General features: G+C 35.8%; 1 protein-coding gene and 1 non-coding gene across 3 annotated transcripts in view; both read right to left on the bottom strand.

Annotated features, from left to right (window-relative positions):
• Window positions 1-20,029, bottom strand: part of CTNNAL1 (catenin alpha like 1) — a 52,203-nt gene that overhangs the window by 2,007 nt on the left and 30,167 nt on the right. For both annotated transcript variants that reach the window (XM_039870656.1, XM_039870657.1), the window contains exons 9-16: window positions 18,026-18,184; window positions 16,157-16,249; window positions 12,793-12,943; window positions 8,760-8,797; window positions 6,542-6,592; window positions 6,294-6,448; window positions 3,115-3,163; window positions 78-134 (exon numbers count right to left, since the gene is read on the bottom strand). In XM_039870656.1, the coding sequence (XP_039726590.1) occupies window positions 78-134; window positions 3,115-3,163; window positions 6,294-6,448; window positions 6,542-6,592; window positions 8,760-8,797; window positions 12,793-12,943; window positions 16,157-16,249; window positions 18,026-18,184 (753 nt within the window). The remainder of the gene's footprint in view (window positions 1-77; window positions 135-3,114; window positions 3,164-6,293; window positions 6,449-6,541; window positions 6,593-8,759; window positions 8,798-12,792; window positions 12,944-16,156; window positions 16,250-18,025; window positions 18,185-20,029) is intronic.
• On the bottom strand, window positions 1,917-2,022 carry LOC120608782 (U6 spliceosomal RNA). Its single transcript, XR_005654522.1, has one exon. It is a non-coding gene; the product is annotated as a U6 spliceosomal RNA (small nuclear RNA).

The following is a 20,029-nucleotide window of genomic DNA, read 5'->3' on the forward strand; positions in this document are numbered from 1 at the left end:
TACTTTTATACCATAATATACCCCCAAAGTGGGTATTGATGACATCACCACCAACACCAGGCATAGGCCTGCATTACCTGTTTTGAGAAAGCTTGTACACTTGAAGCAAGTTTCAAGCCCTCTTCAGCAAATACCTGGTGGAAAGGGAAAACATCACTACTTTAGATGTGTGTCTTCTGGATAAATGGTAAAATACGCAGTCGTGGATAATTTTCACATAGAATTTTAAAACCAAAACCTAAAAATAAACGGTCATAGAACTAAAATTTTTGTTGTACCCAGGAGAACACAAGAGTTTAACTGTATTCAGCAGGCTATTTCCCAGACTTGGTGCAGAATCAGTCCTAGCAGAGACTCCTCTACACCTGGACACCTCCAACTACATGAGGATCACATGGACTTGTGACACTTAGCCATACAAATTATGTCTGGGCTTCTGGAGGGAGCTGAAGCTCATCTCATAATATCTTCAATTATGAAGGGCTGATGAATCTTAGAGTATGAGCTCAAAGGGTAAGAACTTTCCTGCTTCCAGGTAAGCAAGAAAAAACTTGTGGCCCAGACATATTCCTTAACTAGCCGTTTGAGAGGACCAGTTCAGATTGGTTTTTTCATTATTCTCCATGTTCATACAATTTAGGGAGAACAGGATGATGGAAAGAACAGTAACAAGGCTGGACAGATAAGAATATTCAGGAAGATTATTTTTAAATGGTACATGGAATATTTTAGAGTGAGAGATACCAGGGAAGTAAAAGCATGAAGAAAGACTTAGCTTTTGATAGTGACAATAAGAATAAAGAGAATGGAGCAAATTTGAGAGTGATTTGTGAAGAAAAATAACAGGTCTTGGTAATAAACTAGATAAAGAATATGAGGAAGGAGGCAGTAATTTAAGGGTTGGTTAACTTTAACCCTCTATCCAACAGCCTTAACACGCCTTGCTGTCATTGGATAAACTGATCTCAAAGTCAAATAGTTCTTTGCATCTTTCCCTATCCTTTAAAAGGGAAACCAAAGAGTTTTACACCTAGCTTCTAGCCAAACTGAATGACTCACTTACCTATATGTTCCTCATCATTTCACGTTACCACTTTCTGTTTTACACATCTCTTCCCTTCTAACCTGAAACCCTTTGGGGACGAGATCCATGTCTGCCTCATAAATTATCATGGTTTTAAAACCACTTTAAAGTTGATGACTCCCAAATCTTTTTCTTCATTCCTGAACTATCCTGACACCAGTCTTGTATATCCTACTTGAGGAAAACAAAATGCTTGATTTCCACCCTCTAAATGTGGTGTTGTCCCTCAGTGTTCCCCATCTCAGTAAAAGGCACTATCGCTTACCCTGTTGGTCAAGCCAAAAACTCTTTTAAAACATAAGCCAGATCATGCCATTGCCCCTCAACACTCTCAATGGGTTTCCCATCATACTTGAAAAAACAAGTCAAAGGTCTTTCCATGACTACGGAAATGTCATATGTTATCGCCTTTCTTCTGGCTCACTCCATTCTATCTAAACTTGCCTCCAAATGTTCTTCAGATACCCCAGCCTAACTGCACACCTCAGGGCCTTTCCACTTGTCCTGTTGGCCTGAAATAGTCAACCCCAAGATATCTGTCAAGCTCACTCTATCGCTTCATTAATATCTCTACTCAAATGTTACCTCCTTAGGGAGGTCTTTTCCGACCATCCCTTTATCACCTCTCTCTTATCCTACATGATTTTATCTCTAAGTACTTACACGGGGGCATTATATACTTTTTATTGTCTAGTCTCCTCCCACTACAATATAAGCTCCATGCGGGCAGAGGCTATATTTTGTTCATTTATCTCCAAAGATTTCTCTCTCTTTTTGCATTTTTAAATTATTTTATATTAGTCTCAGGTATACGGTACAATGGTTATACACTTAAAATATGGAATGCTTCACAAATTTGCATGTCATCCTTGTGCAGGGGTCATGCCCGTCTTCTCTGTATTGTTCTGATTTTAAAGTGAGCACTCCCCAAAGATTTCTTATCCCCAGAGTCTGACACATAGTACAAACTCAATATTTGATGAACAGTCAATATTCATCGGAGTTTGTAGACAATTCAGCAGACATCAGTTTAGTGTGTACGCTCACATAGGAAACAGGTGAGTAGCAGATCTTCTGCAGTGAAATACCCCTTGTGGGGTGGTGTGACTTCGAATGGATATGGGCCAGACCGAACAGAATGAATCTAGAATTTATTCCAACTGTTTTAAGAGAAAAAGCTCATTTATAGTCTACAGAAAAATCCACAATATTTTATAATTCTTCTGACTCTATTGACGAAAATCCCCTCACAATTAAATCCCTTTCCTAAAGAGGCTCAGGTGGAAGCACATGGGCATGCCCAAGGAAACTATAAAGGTGATAAAGTGAGAGAAATTTCAAATGTAAGAACGCTCTTGGTTCCGGAGAGGCAAATCGACTAACATGAGAATCAGGGAAAATAAGAAGGAATCTTGCAATCCACTTGCTAATCTAAAGCTTCAGACTAAGGGAGGAGAATTAGCAATGGGTCTATGTGGAGTTCCACTGGCCACACAGGGTATAAGAGTAGGTGTCAGTATATTTGTCTCTTCCTGAATGCCCTAGATCATCAGGAATATGGAAGAAAAAAAGAAACTACCATGCACTGCATATCGTCTAATGGTCTTAAGCCTATGACAGATGCTTTCTTATGTGTTATCTCATTTAACCAATATCATTCATCCAATTCAATAAAGAAAAAGCCTTCTTAGCATTCAGGAAAATACAAGCACTATGTATCTGCTGACATATTTTCACCTACTTGGGAAAACCTAAAACTTATTATTGCATCTATGGACTATCAAAGCTCATTCTACTTCATCCCTATTATATATATATATTTCGCCCCAACAAGATAACCCCAAAATGCTCCAAAATGCTCCACAAAATGCTACTGCAAGCTCTCTACTCTCTTTCCTACTACTCTATAGTACACATGAGTGTGCACAGGTAAGCACACAAACGTCATACAGTAGAGTATTTAGAAAACAGTTAGCACCCATTTTTAGCCCAGAATTGAAGTAGAAACATAAAATGGAAATAAAACATACCTCTAACTGATGAATTAAATCCTGGGAGGTGTTCAGTGGCCCTTCTCCCCTGAAATAAAATTATTAGGAGGTAAGAAAAAGTTATTGCCTGGAAATTGGTTTCATAATATTAAAGTTTTAGAGCATTTTGTATATTAAGAGATCCCAAATTTTGAAGAATATTGAATAGATCTAATAATATTGTGACTTTATTCTTAAAGCAACTTTAATATTACTACTTCTTAGGGTACTTTTAAAAATTCTAAGTAAACATTATATATGTTAATTTTATAATGTAAAGAAATTTAAAACTGACAAATTATATTTAAGTTTTGTTTTTCCTGTTTAACCTTTTTTATTTTGCTTCATAAATTAAATACATGCGATCTGATAAATTGTCTTAAAGGCCTTTGTTACGTAAAAGAGGATCAGACTGAAAGCCAGGAAATTAGCATTTCTGATTCCAGTTTCAGCTCTGGCAGGAATTCAGTTGTCTTTGATGAGGCATGTCATTTAAGTTTCAAGTCTGAAACTATAAAATCATAATAATTTTTGTCTACCACTCTCATCATAAGATTAGAGAATATGAGATTGAAAACTACCAAGAATTAAGACCTCTACAAATGAAAAGTAAAATTACAACAAAGATCAACAGAATGCATTAAAAAGAGCAGTGGACTAGGCATGAATCAGAAGATCTGAAATCTAGTAGCAACCACCAGTTCTGCCCCTTAACAGTTATGAGATGTGAGTAAATTATTCCAGTTCTCTGATAAACTGTTATGAAGATCAAATGAATTTATGAAGCAGAAAGCACTTTAAAAACTGTAAGAAACTGGCAAAGTTGAAATTTTTAAAAAATCTAAGGCACTAGAAAAATCTAAAATATATAAACTTAAATATGAATAATTATATATAAATTAAGAAATTTATATAAACTGTTAAGACAGTATTAAACAATAGCCTGAGGAAGAGCTATAAAATTGCTCAGGAAAACTACAGAACTGGATACTGTGAAGGCCAACAGATGAGTCTCAGAAAGAAGCAACTAGAAGAGGTTGGTAAACCAGTTGCAAGAGAAGAGAGAAAAAACTGTTGGGAGAAAAAAAAAACATGTATACTGACAATGTCGGCAGAAAACAAAGCCAGTTTGAGATTTTACCACAATTATATTACCAAGACTTGTCCAAATGGCACAAGGTGTTATCCATTACCGAAAATCCATTTTCTTTTCCTGAACGTCAGTGTTCCTGTCCAATAACCATATTCTAGTAACAAGTCCTATTCCTAGAGCTTTAATTTTCTCTACCCTTTATAATGCAGCTCTTATGCTTTCTAGCCCCTATGGGGTGCAAGTCACCCCTTACCAAAATCCACTATTCTGACTTTGAAACCAAAATTGCCGACTGCATCATCCTGAAATAAGAAATAAAAGGGGCAATCGCAGACTTTCGAAAGATCTACTGATTTATCTTTTATTTGGAAGATTTTATATATCTGTCTACATTCATTAAGTAATAAGATATTTCTCCAGTTTTTATCAGTCCCCCCCAAAAAAGCTTTTTTAAAGACCTAATTTTTATCACCATGAGATAACTAGCATGATTCCAGCTGAAAGTAAAGATCTTTGTTATTGCAGTTAAGCAGTGGATATGTTTTTGTGAATAAACAAAAGAGTTCCATTTTACTTTCTTTTGTAGACTTGACTCATCAGATTTTTAAAAGATAGAAACAAAGGTCAGAGTTAGTGCTGGGAAGACTCAATCCCAGGAGGAGCTTGCTAAAAAAATGTTAACAAAGGAAGGAAACTACCAAGGGGAAGGTCGCCACTGATGGAAAATATGGTAAGGTATTAACAAATGACTGCTAAACACGGACAAAACTACTCAACTATCATTTCTCCTTCACCCTGCAGAAGAATTATGTATCTTGAAAAGGTAGCAGACATCCAGAGGGAAATGAATGCTCCTTCCCCACTCCTAATTTCCTTCCGTGCGAAGGAATCTTCACCAGCACCACATCCCTCACTTCTCTCTGCTCTCTCACTTACTCCACCCCATACAAGAAGTGGACATTTATTTATCTTTTCAGTCTTTTTGGTGACTTTGCGAAGACAGAATTAATAAGATTTCTTAATTGTAAAGATCATCTTTAAAATTCTACCTGCCTGTGGATATAAACTACATTTTCCAGTATCAACTTTATCAACATAAATGTTACTGACCTCCATCTGCCTACTCTTGTTTATCTTTTCATTTTGTTCAGAAACTGAGTGGGCAAAGGGTGCTATTTATTGAGCCCCGAGGCCCATACAGTTGTTGAGATCCTAACTCCTTTAATTGAGCTTAAAATTCCAGACAAAATGACATTTGAGAATACTGCAACAACTTGCAGTACAGCTGCTAATATTTTCAAAATCAAAATGAGTATGAGAGGGGCCATAACATTGGAGGTATCAAGTATTTTCCAGGTTTTCAAAATCAAAAAAGATAGATTTCAGAAATTAGTGAAAAGTGTGAAGTCATTCCTTGAGAAAATTCTAAAGCAGATTATTGAGCAGATAACTGATAAATATTTAGCAGCATGGAATTACTACACATATACGTTAATATATATCATATATACATATTCATTATTATACCATATGTACAGATTATTACAATGGAAGATTGTGGAATGTGACCAACATGGACGTCAACAAGTCATTTAATCAAGAGTCTTGTAATGTGGATAAGACAGAGAATGTAGGTTGGATAACAGTAAAGTTAGGGATATTCTCTGCTACATACTGAATCCTGGTTTGTGGAGATCTAGCACTCTATTGAGGTGGTAGCCCTAATGGTTCTATGCTTTGATCTGTGCTTAATCAATCATTTGTATAAAGATTTAAAAGGCATGTTTTCTCAACTTCCTGGTGCTGGCCAGGAGAGATGCTGATGAAAAAATGTAGAATGCAAAATTATTTCAAAATTTATGCAAAGAATAGGATACAAAGCTCGAAGAGGATCTCTTCTAAGTCTAAATCCCAATTAAATGTCATCTTGTTGCTTTCACTTAATTGTCATAAGAATTATTTATATAGGTTTTTTATCATGTATATACAAAACTGACTTTAACCTATCAATGATTTAACATGGCACTTTTTTTCACACTAGATATTATTAAATTGATTTGAAAAAGATCAGTGTAACTACATTTACCTAGTAAATAAATATAGAGAATAGGCCATACTGGACATGTTCCGTCCATATCGAACGATCTCATTCTCCTGATTCTCCCACTTCTCGATCTCGCAGTTGGCATCAGAGGTGAGCAAACCCAGCTTAAGTCCAAGCTTTGCTATCCTGGCTTTCTCCTATAAAATATGCATTGAAATCACAACAATTTTGTTAATACTGATATAAATAGAAGATTAGAAATAAGACTCTAACAAAGAAAAAGGTCTTACCTCAGAGTCAGACTTGTCTGGCTTTAAGGATTTCAGGTTTGCATTATTCTTCTGTGACAATAAAAAAGTTAAGATATCTTAAAAAGCAGTACAGTTAATTGTGAGGAAATACAATAGTAATAGAAAGCATAACAAAGCACCTGTAATAAAATTTTAATTTAAACATTTTTGGTCTATATTTAAATGACATTAAATTAAGTTAAAATAACTAATTGCAAGTACTCTACTGGTATGTGAGTTCGGCTTTGAACAGGAAGTTAGAATTCTGGGACTAAGGAAAGCAGATCAGTGTCCAAGAAGGACATAAAGACTTCAGCAGTTTTTTCAGAGTCCAATTATTACAGCCCCAAAACTTCCTGGCCCTTCTGTTGAACTATTCTTATAAAATAAAGTAATAAAACTAGCGACTCTATGTAGTTATCCATATGTTCCTAATGTTATGACTCTGGAATTCAATTCCTTTAACCAATTTGCCCTTTGAGGCTAAATTTCAGCACCCTCATTTCATTGACATCCTGATTCTCAACTTTATCCAGGTTGTATAGGAGACTGTACTAAGAATTTAGGGTTTAATATTTGAACCAATATGTTTGATAGGCCCCTATTTTTGAAACAGCAAACTTGGTCCTATGCAAGCTATTTGAAACTCAGAATATATTTCCCCCAGGATAGGAGAAAAAAATTGTACGCTAGTCATGTTACCAAGCTGGCCCACAGATGCCTATTTGCTAGAAGAATAGAAACCACAACCAATAGCGATGCTTCTTTGAGAAATACATTCAAAAGTTCTCTGGAGATGGCAGCCCAGGTAGGGCATTCCTCTCACTCTGCAACCTGGTGGGGCAGGAGATCAAGGGGCTAGAAGATACAGGGAGCCTTTTTTTTAAAGGAAACATTTATTTAAATAACACACACACACACACACACACACACTCACATGTACACAAAGTATAAATTACAATAAAACAAAACACTCATGTGCCCGCTTAAGAAACAGATTATCAGGGGAGGTAGATGGAGGGGGAAAAATTTAAATCATTTCTTCAATTTAATGATAAAATAAAAATTAATAATGATAAAATAAAAAATAATAAAATAAACAATAACGAGATTTTTTTAAAAAAGAAGACACAGATCATCACCAGTACCTTTGAGGTATATGTGTACCTCTCTGTTTTCTTTTTCTCTTATTATTCTCATGACTTATTACTTCTGACCAGCTATTTTGTCACTGGTTTTAGTATAGAAAAGAACTTCGACTTTTCCTTTTTTTCTACCCTATAGTTTATATTGTTCATTTAAGATAGCCCATTTGAGATTTTTCTAATGTTGTTTACTATAGAAGAAATGAGAGAAGGTAAAGAACAGAAAATAAATATAGGGAAACTATAAAGTTACACACACACACACACACAAATACAAACTGTCTCTTATATTCATTAGAAAATAGAGATTATCAATCTCTTCTACTCGCTCCCTCTTATAAAATCACATAATTTGTATCTTTTTCTTTAGAAGACTATAAAGCAATTGATAAGGAATTTGAGAAAGTTAAGAATATCCTTCAGGTTTTTAGGTTTTATTTTATTTAGAATTTTACACTCTATCTTCTTCATTTAAATCTAATTGTGTTTTCATTGTTTTTATTTTTACTTTTGGAAATTATTGTTATTATTATTAAAGAGTTAATGAAGACAGAGAGGGAATTGCCTGAAAAGGTACAGAAGCCATCTTAATAATGTAACCAAGCTTGCCATCTAGTGGACACTCTTTTGGAATGCAGTCAGATATACTAGTTTCAGTTGTACAAAGCTAAACGGTTCAAGTTTCTAATTATAAATAGCATGGCATATTTTCATTGACCTAGGAAGCATTAAGAAAGTTCTTAGCTTGTAGAAAATGATTCCAGCATGACCTCGAACATTAGATTCAAAATATGAAGAACAAAAAGACCTCTGACTTCAAATTATGGCTTCTAAAATAATCATAAAATCTGTTACCTATTCCTTCAACCCCACCCTCCCCCAAACCCAACACAAATAATCAGAGTGTGCGCTACATCTAGAGTGCTACTCAGAATAACAACTCTGAACATTAAATATCCTGTTTTCTTATAGTGTCATTTATTGGGTGGGGAGGGGGTTAGCAAATAAGCAGCAAGAGCATATTTGAATTCTGAATAAAAACATTCTGAAATGTACAAAACTCTTCTACTCACCATTGGCTTTGGAAGCGAAAGGTAGCCATACTTCTCTCCTACAAATAACAGATATAACTTAAAACAAATTTTCTATTATTCACATTTTATTTTTTAAATATTACTAAATAAACAGGAATGTTAGTACATTAGTTTTTATAAATTTGTCTATTAATTACATATAATTCAGGAATAAAACTATAATTTAGTGAACGTGAAGACTGTCAGCAGTTGTACTTCTAAGGCACCTATGTTGGTCAATCTCCAACAAAATGGCGAAAAGGCAATATCTCACTGACATTTCCTCATATTTACAACAGTTTCATTCATAGTGAATTCTTTCACAGCAGCCTGCCTCTAATAAAACCAGATTCTTCTTTTATCAGTACCAGTCATTGGTGCTTGCTTCCTTTTCTGCAAGTACCAGACCAAATCATTTACAAATAACCTCATAATGCATCCTCCTCATCAGGTAAGAGGACAAGTCTAGTGTCCAGTATAGGAAGATGAAATAAAGCAAATAACAGACTCTTAGCTGGGAATTAACGCATGGCAGGAAGCACAACTACCAATGAAAGAAGGACATGCATAACGTCCACCTCACCCCTGCCCTTTCATCGTTCTGGCTTCCAGATCATGTCTAAAGTCAGGTTCCAGTGAATGATAGATTTTTTTAAAACACAGTTTGTTATATCTGGAGTAAAATTTCAACATAAGATTTGAATAGTAATTGCTTCTTGATTTCAAGGAAAATGTGTTCAGCTATAATTTATTAGGTGAAACTGTATAAAATTACTGATACTCAACAATTTTGACATATAAAAACAGCAATTTTATATAGTTCCATCTAATAAAAGTAAATATAATGTAAGGACACTAAATTATGTCATTTCTTATAGAATGACTATTATATGAACAGGGCAAACTTGTTCATAACATTTAAAATTTCATCTAGAATTGCTGTTGAATATGGAATCCGCTAGCCACATGTGACTACTGATCAACTAAAACATGGCCAGTCTGAATTGAGATGTGCTGTAAGGGTAAAATACATACTGGATTTTGAAGTCTTAATATAAAAGAAAAACATGTAAAAGATCTCAATAATTTTAAAATATTGATTGTAAATTGAGAAGATAATATTTGGGGTATGTTGGGTTAAAATATTATTAAAATAAATTTCACCTGTTTCTTTTTAAATTTCTCTTGTGCCTCCTAGAAATTTTAAAGTACATATGTGGTTGGCGTCATATTTCTATCAGACAATGCTGATCTAGACGGCAAAGTGTCATTATGGGTCAGCCTGAAAGGTTCATGGGAATAGCTTTATGAGTCCATTATTTCTTTGTAATGTCAGAATTGTAAGGGAAAAACAAAACTTTAAAGAGGAAGTGGGAATTTCCAAACCTTGTCTCCTAACCCCAATTTCGTTGTGAGAAGATTAATAGAAGACTGTCATCAGGTCACACAGAACCTCAAAGTTCACCATCTATCTTAATTCGAAGTGTGAATCTTGTCCATAACATTGCTAAAAAGTGGTCTTAATAAGCTAGAGAAAAGGGCACAATCATTACTTAAGTAAAATTAGCTTAGTTAAGCAATCTTGTATTATCTACCTTTGTGATGCTCCATAGTGCTCATGACCCTGAAATGTTCACATTTACTTTCTAAAAGGGGCGGGTGGGGGGTGGTGCGGAGCGGGCAGCCAACTGTTTCAGTATCTCTTATTTCTCCAAGGTACAATAGTGTTAAACCAGAAGGTAGGGGGAAATAAATGCAATACAGAGAGAGCCTTTATATAATCTCGTTTGCTACCATTACCATTTACCAATTCTTAGTCACCGGGCAGTTCCAATCTCTGAGGTCCTCTTATAGGTACTTTGTATTGCTCCCTATTCCCATCCTTCAGTTAGAATGCTTTACAGATTTAAGGATAATTGCAAAACTGATCATTCTTCACATAGTTTTCCTCCAAATGCTATGTCTGCAAGGCTGTCCCTGTTTCCCCCAATTCTAACATAAACCAAGTTAAGTTGATAAAATACCAAAAAAAGATTAATCTGAATCATTTTATAATGAATATTATAGTTTTTTCCATATGAGCCTAATTATAGCCATTGATATTAAGCAGAGCAAGAATATATTGACTCAATTATATTCAGCTATTACATCAAATTAAAGAGGTAGTATAAACAAATAATATCTATATCTGATAAAAACAAGTTATAAACATTATAAGTTATTAGAAAAAAACAGGAATATTTGGGGAAAATATACTTGGTACAGATATTTAACTTATAGAATTATTTTCAAAGCACTACATCCTTTGCTTAATACTCCCTAAATCAATACCACAACTGTGAATCTTTACCTCTGAGTTTACACCTCAAGATAAATTAAGTGCACAATTAAATACAAAAAGCCCTCTCATGAGGGTACCAAAATGATTTCTTATGAAAACCTAATTGAGAAGTACTGTTCTCATTTTCAACATCCAGAGCTTCTCTGCATCTCTACACAATAAAACGAATTCCGCAAGGACATATAAGCCTCATTATTTCACTGAAGATGTAACAGACTTTTCTCTATTAGAAGTATTCATAATTAGGTTTTGGGTTTTTTTTTGTTTTTTTTTGGTTCTGGAGGGGCTCTATATGGCATGATCAATCAGAAAAAAATTCATGTCCCCAGACTCACTTAAAATGAATCCCTAACCACTCAAAGGATAGACAGATGATTAGCTAACCTCAGGAGTAGGATTAAAATATTCTAATCCAAAACCAGCTGTCAACTTCAAACCTTCCTGTACCTCTACGATCAATCACTCATCAAATCCTACTAATATTACTTATATAATTCTTCTTACATCAGTCCTCATTTTCATTTCTACTATCATCGCCCCATCATCTCTTATCTGGATGAATCACTCCCTTGTTCCGGACTCATATGTCCCCTCGGATTAGCTTGTATTTATCCATAAGCATGTTCCTCTTCCTGTACTCCTCATTATGGTGTATGGCATCCCCTGCATCCAGTCTGCCAAGTGATAAATTATGTGTAGAGATATGAAAACGAGGCTGCCATATACATCTTTAAAAACTGAAACTTAGTCATATTGACTCTAAGATGGTTCAAACAGCACAAAGGAAATTCAGCTTCCTTAAATGAGGGATAGTCTGTAAGCTATGAGAGGCTTCTTTTTGACATTTATTTGTCAAATTAATTTCAAACTCTAACTGTTGTTACCCTGATCACTAAGAAAAAGTGGAGTTTTTTTTATCTGGTCCCCTCTAATATGAAGACCATGGCCTCCCTTGGTTGGCTAAATATGAAATGTTTAAATGTTCATATTCAGTAAAAATAAATATGTAATTTGATGTTACTGTGACTTTATTTTAAAAAATAAGCATGCTTGACACTAACAGAAACCATTAGAAAGGGAAAAAAATATATAAAAACACATAAACATAAAAACAGGACACAGTACAATGGGAAATAAAGAAAATTCCCAGGTGACATTAAAATAAAAAGTAAAAACGATGCCTTCCTGTACACTGGATAGCGCTATTCTACATGTTGAGGAAATACCGATGAACTTACCCACCATAGGAAATATTCCAAGATTACGTAGCCATCAAGGAAAGAGATTCCATCCATGTGTAAGGAAAGCAATTTGAAAATCAAATAACTACGTTCATTTCATTATAAAATTAGTAGAATTAAATCAGATAATTACTGTATTGCAGAAGAACCTTCGTATTAAAACTAAAGAACAATTTAGAATAGAAAATGACTTAATTTCAATAGGAAAACTAGACTGTTAATATTAATTCAAAGAAATCTACTACACTGTTGTACAACAAATTTTACTGTTTAGATACTAAAATAAAGGACACATTATTTTCATAATTTTTTTGTGGAAGACAGTTTACTATAAAAATAACTCAGTTGAGTTATGACAAGATAATTCATTTTGCATCAGAAGTTTGACACTAAAAAACTAAAGAGTTACATTAAAATCATAATATATTTCAATATGTGGTCAATTTCTCACCTCGTCTTCCTTCAAACACATCATTGATTTCTCTTAGCAGAGTTGACATGTCACTGATTTGGGATTCCCAAGCTTCACAAAATACATCTAGGTTTTCTTTAGCAATTTTGCTAGATGGATGCAATGTTAGTGTTTCAGCAGCAGAAATTATCTAAAGAAACACAATATAAATAGGTGTGAATTTCAAAATCTTAGCTCTCAGAATCACATGGGAGACCAAAGTTAAGTCTGTACTGTTCAAATCAACTCGATAAACAACTATGAATAATTTCCCCACATAAACCCCATGTGGACGATATGGAGATACATGGTAGAACAAAACACATGGTTTCTTATCATCTTATCCATAGTTAATAGCACACATTATTAAAACAAAACTTTATTCAGGGAGCAGTTATCTTTATTCAAGAAAAACTGTTTCAGCAAAGTCATTTCCATAGCACAAGTCAAAAGAGTTATACTCAGACTACAAAGAGTGTACTGCATAATACAGAAGAAGAGATGGTAGTGGTAGAGGTGGTAGCAGTGACAGCAGTAGGTAGTAGTAGTAGTGGTGGTAGAAATGGCAGTGGTAATGGTAGTAGCAGCAGCACTAGCGTTGGTGGTGGTAGTGGTGGCGCAGTAGTATTTGTATTAGTAGTGGCAGTGGTAGTAGTCGTGGTGACAGGAGTAGTGGTAGTAGTAATGGTAGGTAGATGGTAGTATTGTTGGTAATGGTAGAAGTCGTGATAATGGTAGAAGTAGTAACATGCACTCACATGGTAGATACGTCAGGTGCTCAATATACATTAATATTAATTCTCAATAACACACAAAATGCGACCCTTCCCAAATCAGCAATAATCTAATTTTATAGTTAGAGAGACTGAGGCTCAGAGATACCAAGTAACTAATACGGCAGGTCCTCCAATTAAGTTGTTTCATTCAGTGTCATTACGTGATAACATTGATGAGGTGCCCTATAAACTTAACTCTTGCTTATATCAATTAGCCTATGGTAAACTCGTTTTGTTATAGATAATTGTGTTTCACTTAAAGTCACAGAACCTATCAATGACATTAAGTGAGAACTTACTGCATATGGCTATTCATTCACCTACTACATGCCTGGCCTGTACCCATGTTTCAGATGCTGGGGAAACAGGTGTGACTGAGCAGATAAATGTCCCTGGCTCACATTATAATGTAGAGAGACAATTAAAAATGTATAAGTAAATTATAAGATATTTTAGAAGACGATAAATGATATGTATAAAAATAAGGGGTGAGGAGGGTGGAGGGTATTAGGTAGACACATAATTTTAAGTTACACCCTTAGTGAAAAAGTGGCATGTTAAACCAAGAATGGAAGAAGGTGAGGAAGCCATAGGGAAATCTAAGGAAAGTAGTTTGGGATGAGGTGGGAGCATTTCTGGTGTGTGTGAGGAACAGCCAGTGTGACTGGACCAACATGAAGAAAAGAAAAGGAGGGTTGCTAATGGCCATGTGATGGAGGAACATACACAGTAAGGACTGGACTGTAATCTGAACCAAATAGGAAGTCATTGGAGAGCTTTCACAAGGCCGATATGATCAGAGTTATGCTACCTTCGAGAAATTAGAACTAGGTGCTCTTCCTAAGTGGGCGCGGTCCCACAGGCACAAGACCTGACAAGACAGTGGCAGCCAAATGAGTAGAACAAGGTTCTCTATCTTCAGGGAAGGTGGACACATGGCTTGCCAGCTGGCTACAAACTAGATTTCAGCACTGTTGCCTTCTCAACAAGGAGCCATTGTACAGTATACAAAGTGTTCAACTGTGTCCTGGATATGATCTAACATTTTAAAGGAAGTATAAAAATGACATTGCTAAAGCAGAGATAACCAGGAATAAATATAAATTATCCTAGAAGCGTGATCTATTTCCTTAAATGATCCCTTTGTAAGACAGATGGAAAAGACTAGGAGTAAAAGCTGAAGCAATGGGAACAGAAAAAGTTTCTTGAGTTATACAAGCTGACAACAGGCTCTATCATCATCCTGGGGAAGAAAATCTGGCTTCTCCTAACATCACTGCTGCAATAAAAACAGTAAGCAGAGAGCTGAAACCAAAGAGCTGATTGCATATGGCAGGAGAGTCAAATCCTTTAGTTCTACTGAAATACATTTATAGCCCAAGCAAGTAGGATGACTCCCGATTGGACAAGCAAATATTAAGGACTTGGTTTCTCTCAACGAACAGAGATGCTCTGGTTATAATAAAATGTTCAGCAGATGGTAACTGCTGGGAATCACTCATATATAAGTGACCCTTGAACAACACAGGGCTTAGGGGCACCGATCCCTGCACAGTTGAAAATCCACGTATAACTACGTAGTTTGTTTCCATGCTAAGCCTTTGACAGTGTCCTCTACAGGAGAGCATATAATCATTTCTCCAACGTGCAACATGGTTCCACTGGAGGGCACACACCACCACTGTCTCTAAGTCACTTTCACTGTTCTCAACTATAAATCCAGAAGCTTGACATCTATTGCAGTTAGGAGTAAGTCTTTTGGGCTGGCCATGATAAATGAAACAAGAACACCTGGTACACTGTATTTGAGGGCTTAGAAAGGAAGTCTGTCCCTCACTTTTTCCTTAATTTGACAGGCACAGTATTAAATGGGATATCGATTTTTAAAAGGCTTTGAAAATTATAAAGATAAATATAGAAAATTCAGAAATAACTAATGTGCAATTCTCCCAAACAAGCACAAGAACTTTCACTTCTGCATATTCCCATACAGTCATTTTCTTATATATGTCCATTTTATATAATAGTAATTAGTGTATATATACGAATCTGGATGCTGCTTTTAATCACCTAACATTTTAACAAAACACTTTTCAATGTTGCTAATTCTAGTTTTCATATTATTTTAAGTCATATTATTTGCCTAATTTAAAATACTTATTTTGCTTCCAATTGAATCTTATAAATAATGTTGTAACAAATATTTTTTTTGTTTTTTGTTTTTTCTCTTTAATCTCCTTATGTTCTTAGGAATTACTGAGTCAAAACTTTTTATGGCTCGTTACATAATAACTTACTTTGCAAACATGTTACAACAACCTGCACTGTAAACCGCTTCATTAAAGTAGATATAATCTAGGGCCTCAGTTAAATGGGCCAATCTCCAGTTTGGCAGATGACCAGGTAATCCAAAGGAATGTCAGCTATGTTCCAGCACACGCTGGTGAACGAAAATTCCACTATCTTCATTTCTCTTGGTAGATGTGGCCTGTGGTTATGCAGAACCGTTTGTATCTTCCTTCCACACAATTTGTCATGACACTCAGAGAAGACTTAACACAGAAGGAGCAATCTGCTGTTTATCATACCTGTTGGCCAGTCACCTGAAATGTCTCCTCTGCATGAATACAGGTTATTTCAAGAGGTTCTGTCCCAGATACATGTCGCAACAATCGACAACTCTACGAAAAAAACGTATCTATAGGTCAATTTTCACATCCTCATTCTTCACAATGCACGGTATTATTTTATAGTTAAAAAAGAAAATACAACATTAAAACCCAGAAAAGTAAATTTGTACATTAATAAGAAATTATAACACTATATTGGTTACCAACGGATTCTCTAGGAATGAATAAGGGTGGAACATACTGTTTCTACTTCCTGTGGGATCACGGCAAGATGTTCGAGGACTGTTAGGACCAAAAGGAATCTTTGCAAGGATCTAGTAGTACCCACAGGTTTTATTTATAATGATATCTGGCTCAGAGAAGTGACTTGCCAGAGATCTCTCAGCTAACCTAGGTCAATTACTACAAGTTACACGTTCTCTCTGCCAACAAAAAAATACCTTCCTTCCTGGTCAATTAACACACCTTTCACTGGAGATAACACTGGATTAGGCGAGACTGATGTGATGTGAGCCTATATCAGTGAAAATTATCGAAAATATTGAGGCTTAAAAAGGAAAATTAGAAAAATTTTTTTCATCTTTTAAAAAGATTTGCTGCAGGATTCCAATTAGCAAGTTTGCTTACAGTCGTAGTACTTGTTTTACAAACAAAATAGCATCAAAACTATTTTAAAAAGGAGATGCATCTGTGGTCATTTAAATAATGCTTTTTAGCAGTTTTTAGATATAATCAAGTGAAGGAGAGGAAGCTAGTCCAATTAGTCTAAAGGTTCCTTCTAACCGTGAGTCTTTGAGATCTGGTGAGTGTGGCATATTAGATAATTGAAGACAGCTAGATGGTTCCTATCTCTGCATTTATATACATGTTAACTAGGGCATACCTTTCATATACAAGGTATACGTGGGTTAAGTATATGTTGTGTTTTTTTTTTTATTAGCCGATGTCTGACATTCTCCATAGGTAGAAGGCTTAGAATATCCACAATTGGAATTATAACAAAAGTGGCAGGTAAAGCACCAATTACACATAACAGAGATTCGGACAGAATAAGAGAGGTTTGAAGAAAGTGTATTGTACTGAATGTCTCCTCTTTGTCCTTCTATATTCACTCTCCTTCTTTCTCAAACCCGCTTCTTTCCCTAGGAGATTGACCTACGGTAGTCTGCAGCTATGTTTGGCCAATAGGAAGCCCCAGGAATAGACCAGCAGAAATGGGGACAGGATGGGCCTTCATTCCTTGCAGGGACACTTTGGACTGTCTGTGTGTCTAGTCCTAAAATCACAACCTCTCAGGGTGGCTCTCTGGAAGACTCTATGCCCTTCCAGTTCCGGTAACCACTCACTCCGCTGTCACTTTGGGCTTAGGGGCGGTACCAGCTCTGCTGTCACTAATGCCAGTTATTGCACTCCCATGGTTTCCTCCACACCCTGTCTCTGCAACTGTAAATACCTCCTTTATGAAACCCTCTTTAAATTACCCTAACGTGAGTGTGCCATCTCTTTCCTGCTGCATCCCAACAGTTTCAAATAGAAACAAGGTCATACAGTGCATCTCCATTGCCCTACTCCAACGTCTAATCTCGCTGAGAGAATAAGGAAAAGAAGATTAAGAAATGCATTTGTGGGTTCTAGCAATTTTGGTTGTTTTCAGAAGCCAGACTGTTGTAAGAACAGAACTGATAAATATTATACCTTTAAAATTCCAAAGGAGAAAAATGCTCATGTAAATTAATCAAAATCTGTATTTGCGTTAATACTTCCTCATAATAATAGCACAGCTATCATGAAACTACAATTTCTTTAATAAGTAAACTTATTACTCACCTCGACAAGCTGTTCTTTCTGTTCCGAGAGTTTACAGGCATATTCAGCCAAACCTTCTAAATTTCCTTCTACTCCAGTAAGTTTTAATGCTTTTAGTACCACATGATCAGCATGGTATTTTAACAGATCAGCTGCCAGCTGAGTTGCTGTACTATGAAGCTACAGATGTGGGGTGAAGGGTGATCAAAGAAGGACAACAAACAATAAGGTTTTGTGACCATGCACCTCATAATCACTTTAAAAACAAAAGAGTAGCAACCTCAACACAATCCCACTTGCTCTGTGGCGGGGAAAACATAAAGTCCCCTGTGGTAGCAGTGGCACTTGTGTGTAGCATCGGGGAGCTTGCAAGTTCTCCCCAGGGCAGAGTGATATCAACATCTTTGAGTCCCCTGGTGTTGGCAGTAATGCTGTTTGTAGAAGATGAACTGGTCATCCTGGCAGAGTAGCCTGGTCCTTTTTGCATCCTACTATCAACCAGCTCTTTCCCATACAGCTCTTTGACCTTAAAAAAATATTTCTGCTAGTCTTAAAGTTAGTGAGAAATAGAACAGTATTAAGAGAATGGTATTCACAGTACTAAAAGGAAAACCAAATAGTACTTTGTGATCATTAGTAACTTTTTTGTCAGACTTTTGAAAAAGTATCCATATGAGATTCAGTCAATTAGGTATTCAACAAAGTTTTATTAAATACCTACATCATGGCAGGCCCTGGACTAGAGGCTGGACATACAGGACAAGAAGGACAGAATCCCTTCCCTCGGGGGGAGGTGCAGTCTATCTATAGTTGCTACCCAGAACTTTTACTCTCTAACTCTTGGGTTACAGGAGAAACAATACATAAAAATTTAGGTTAAAAAAAAAAGGTTTTATTTGACTTTGGGTGGAATGGATTTTTTAAGTATGGCTCACTCACACTGAATATACTTGAGTACTATTAAAACTCCAAAATCTTCTCCTTATCCCACTTTAAAAAAAAAAAGTGATGTGACAGGTGTGAACTTTTGGGGTTCTCCAGAAAGAGATCATTTTTAATAATACTTTTACCAGAAAAATATGACCTTGATTGAAGCCTATTTGAATGAAGTGATTTTTTTCCTGGAAGTACTCCAGTGTCAATTCAAATTATAAGAACTTCTACAAAATTAACAATAGGGTAGTCCGCATTCATGCAATCAAGTGAGAATAATTATAGTCAGAAACAAAGGCATCAAACACACACACACACTGTTTTGGAAACTAAATGCCACATAAGAATTTTAAAAGACTTTGTTTAGCCATCGAGGCCTCAGAAAATACCTAAAACCAGCCCTTTATTTTACAGACTGTGAAACAAGTCCTTGGAGACTGAGTGACTTGTCCAAGGTCATGGAACTTTTACAAATGTTTCTAGGGACAACTTATTAACAACCCTAAGAGAGGAAGGGTGAAAACCACCGAGTTCCTGCTCTGTGCAATGTACTGACTCCAGCAGCTCTATCGACATTAGCGCCATTAATCCTGACAAAAATTTTTCTAGGTTGATGTTATACTCATTTCAGAGGTAAGGAAAATGAAGCGTGTGGAAAGCCACTCAGCCTGTCACCAAAGGATTTTATGCTCTCCTGATAGCACGGTTTTAACAATAGTTTAGTTAAAATTGAATAGGCTGGAAAAAAAGGGTAGGCTTTTTTAAAGCCATAGAAAACCATATCCTTCTATGTTTACCAAATGTTAAAATGAGGTTGGTACCAAGTAAGATGTGAAATAGATCACCATATACATAATTTATAAAAATCCAAAAACCAATTTTGTTCTCTTGAGCCCTTGACCCACTTCAAAGATATAAAAGAATCAAGAAATTAAGAGATAAGGGAGAGGAGAGGTTTTTGTGAAGAGTTCCTTATTGAGAGCTGATGGCATTTACTGTGACTCCCTTCACCTTCGAGCACATCCAAAGCAGAAGGAGCAACGTGACATGGGACTTGTGGTAAGAGGAAAGGGGTACAACAGGGATCTTCTG

The sequence above is a fragment of the Pteropus medius genome, unplaced genomic scaffold (genome assembly GCF_902729225.1).
Source record: "Pteropus medius unplaced genomic scaffold, Ma_sr-lr_union100, whole genome shotgun sequence".
Lineage (NCBI taxonomy): Eukaryota > Metazoa > Chordata > Mammalia > Chiroptera > Pteropodidae > Pteropus > Pteropus medius.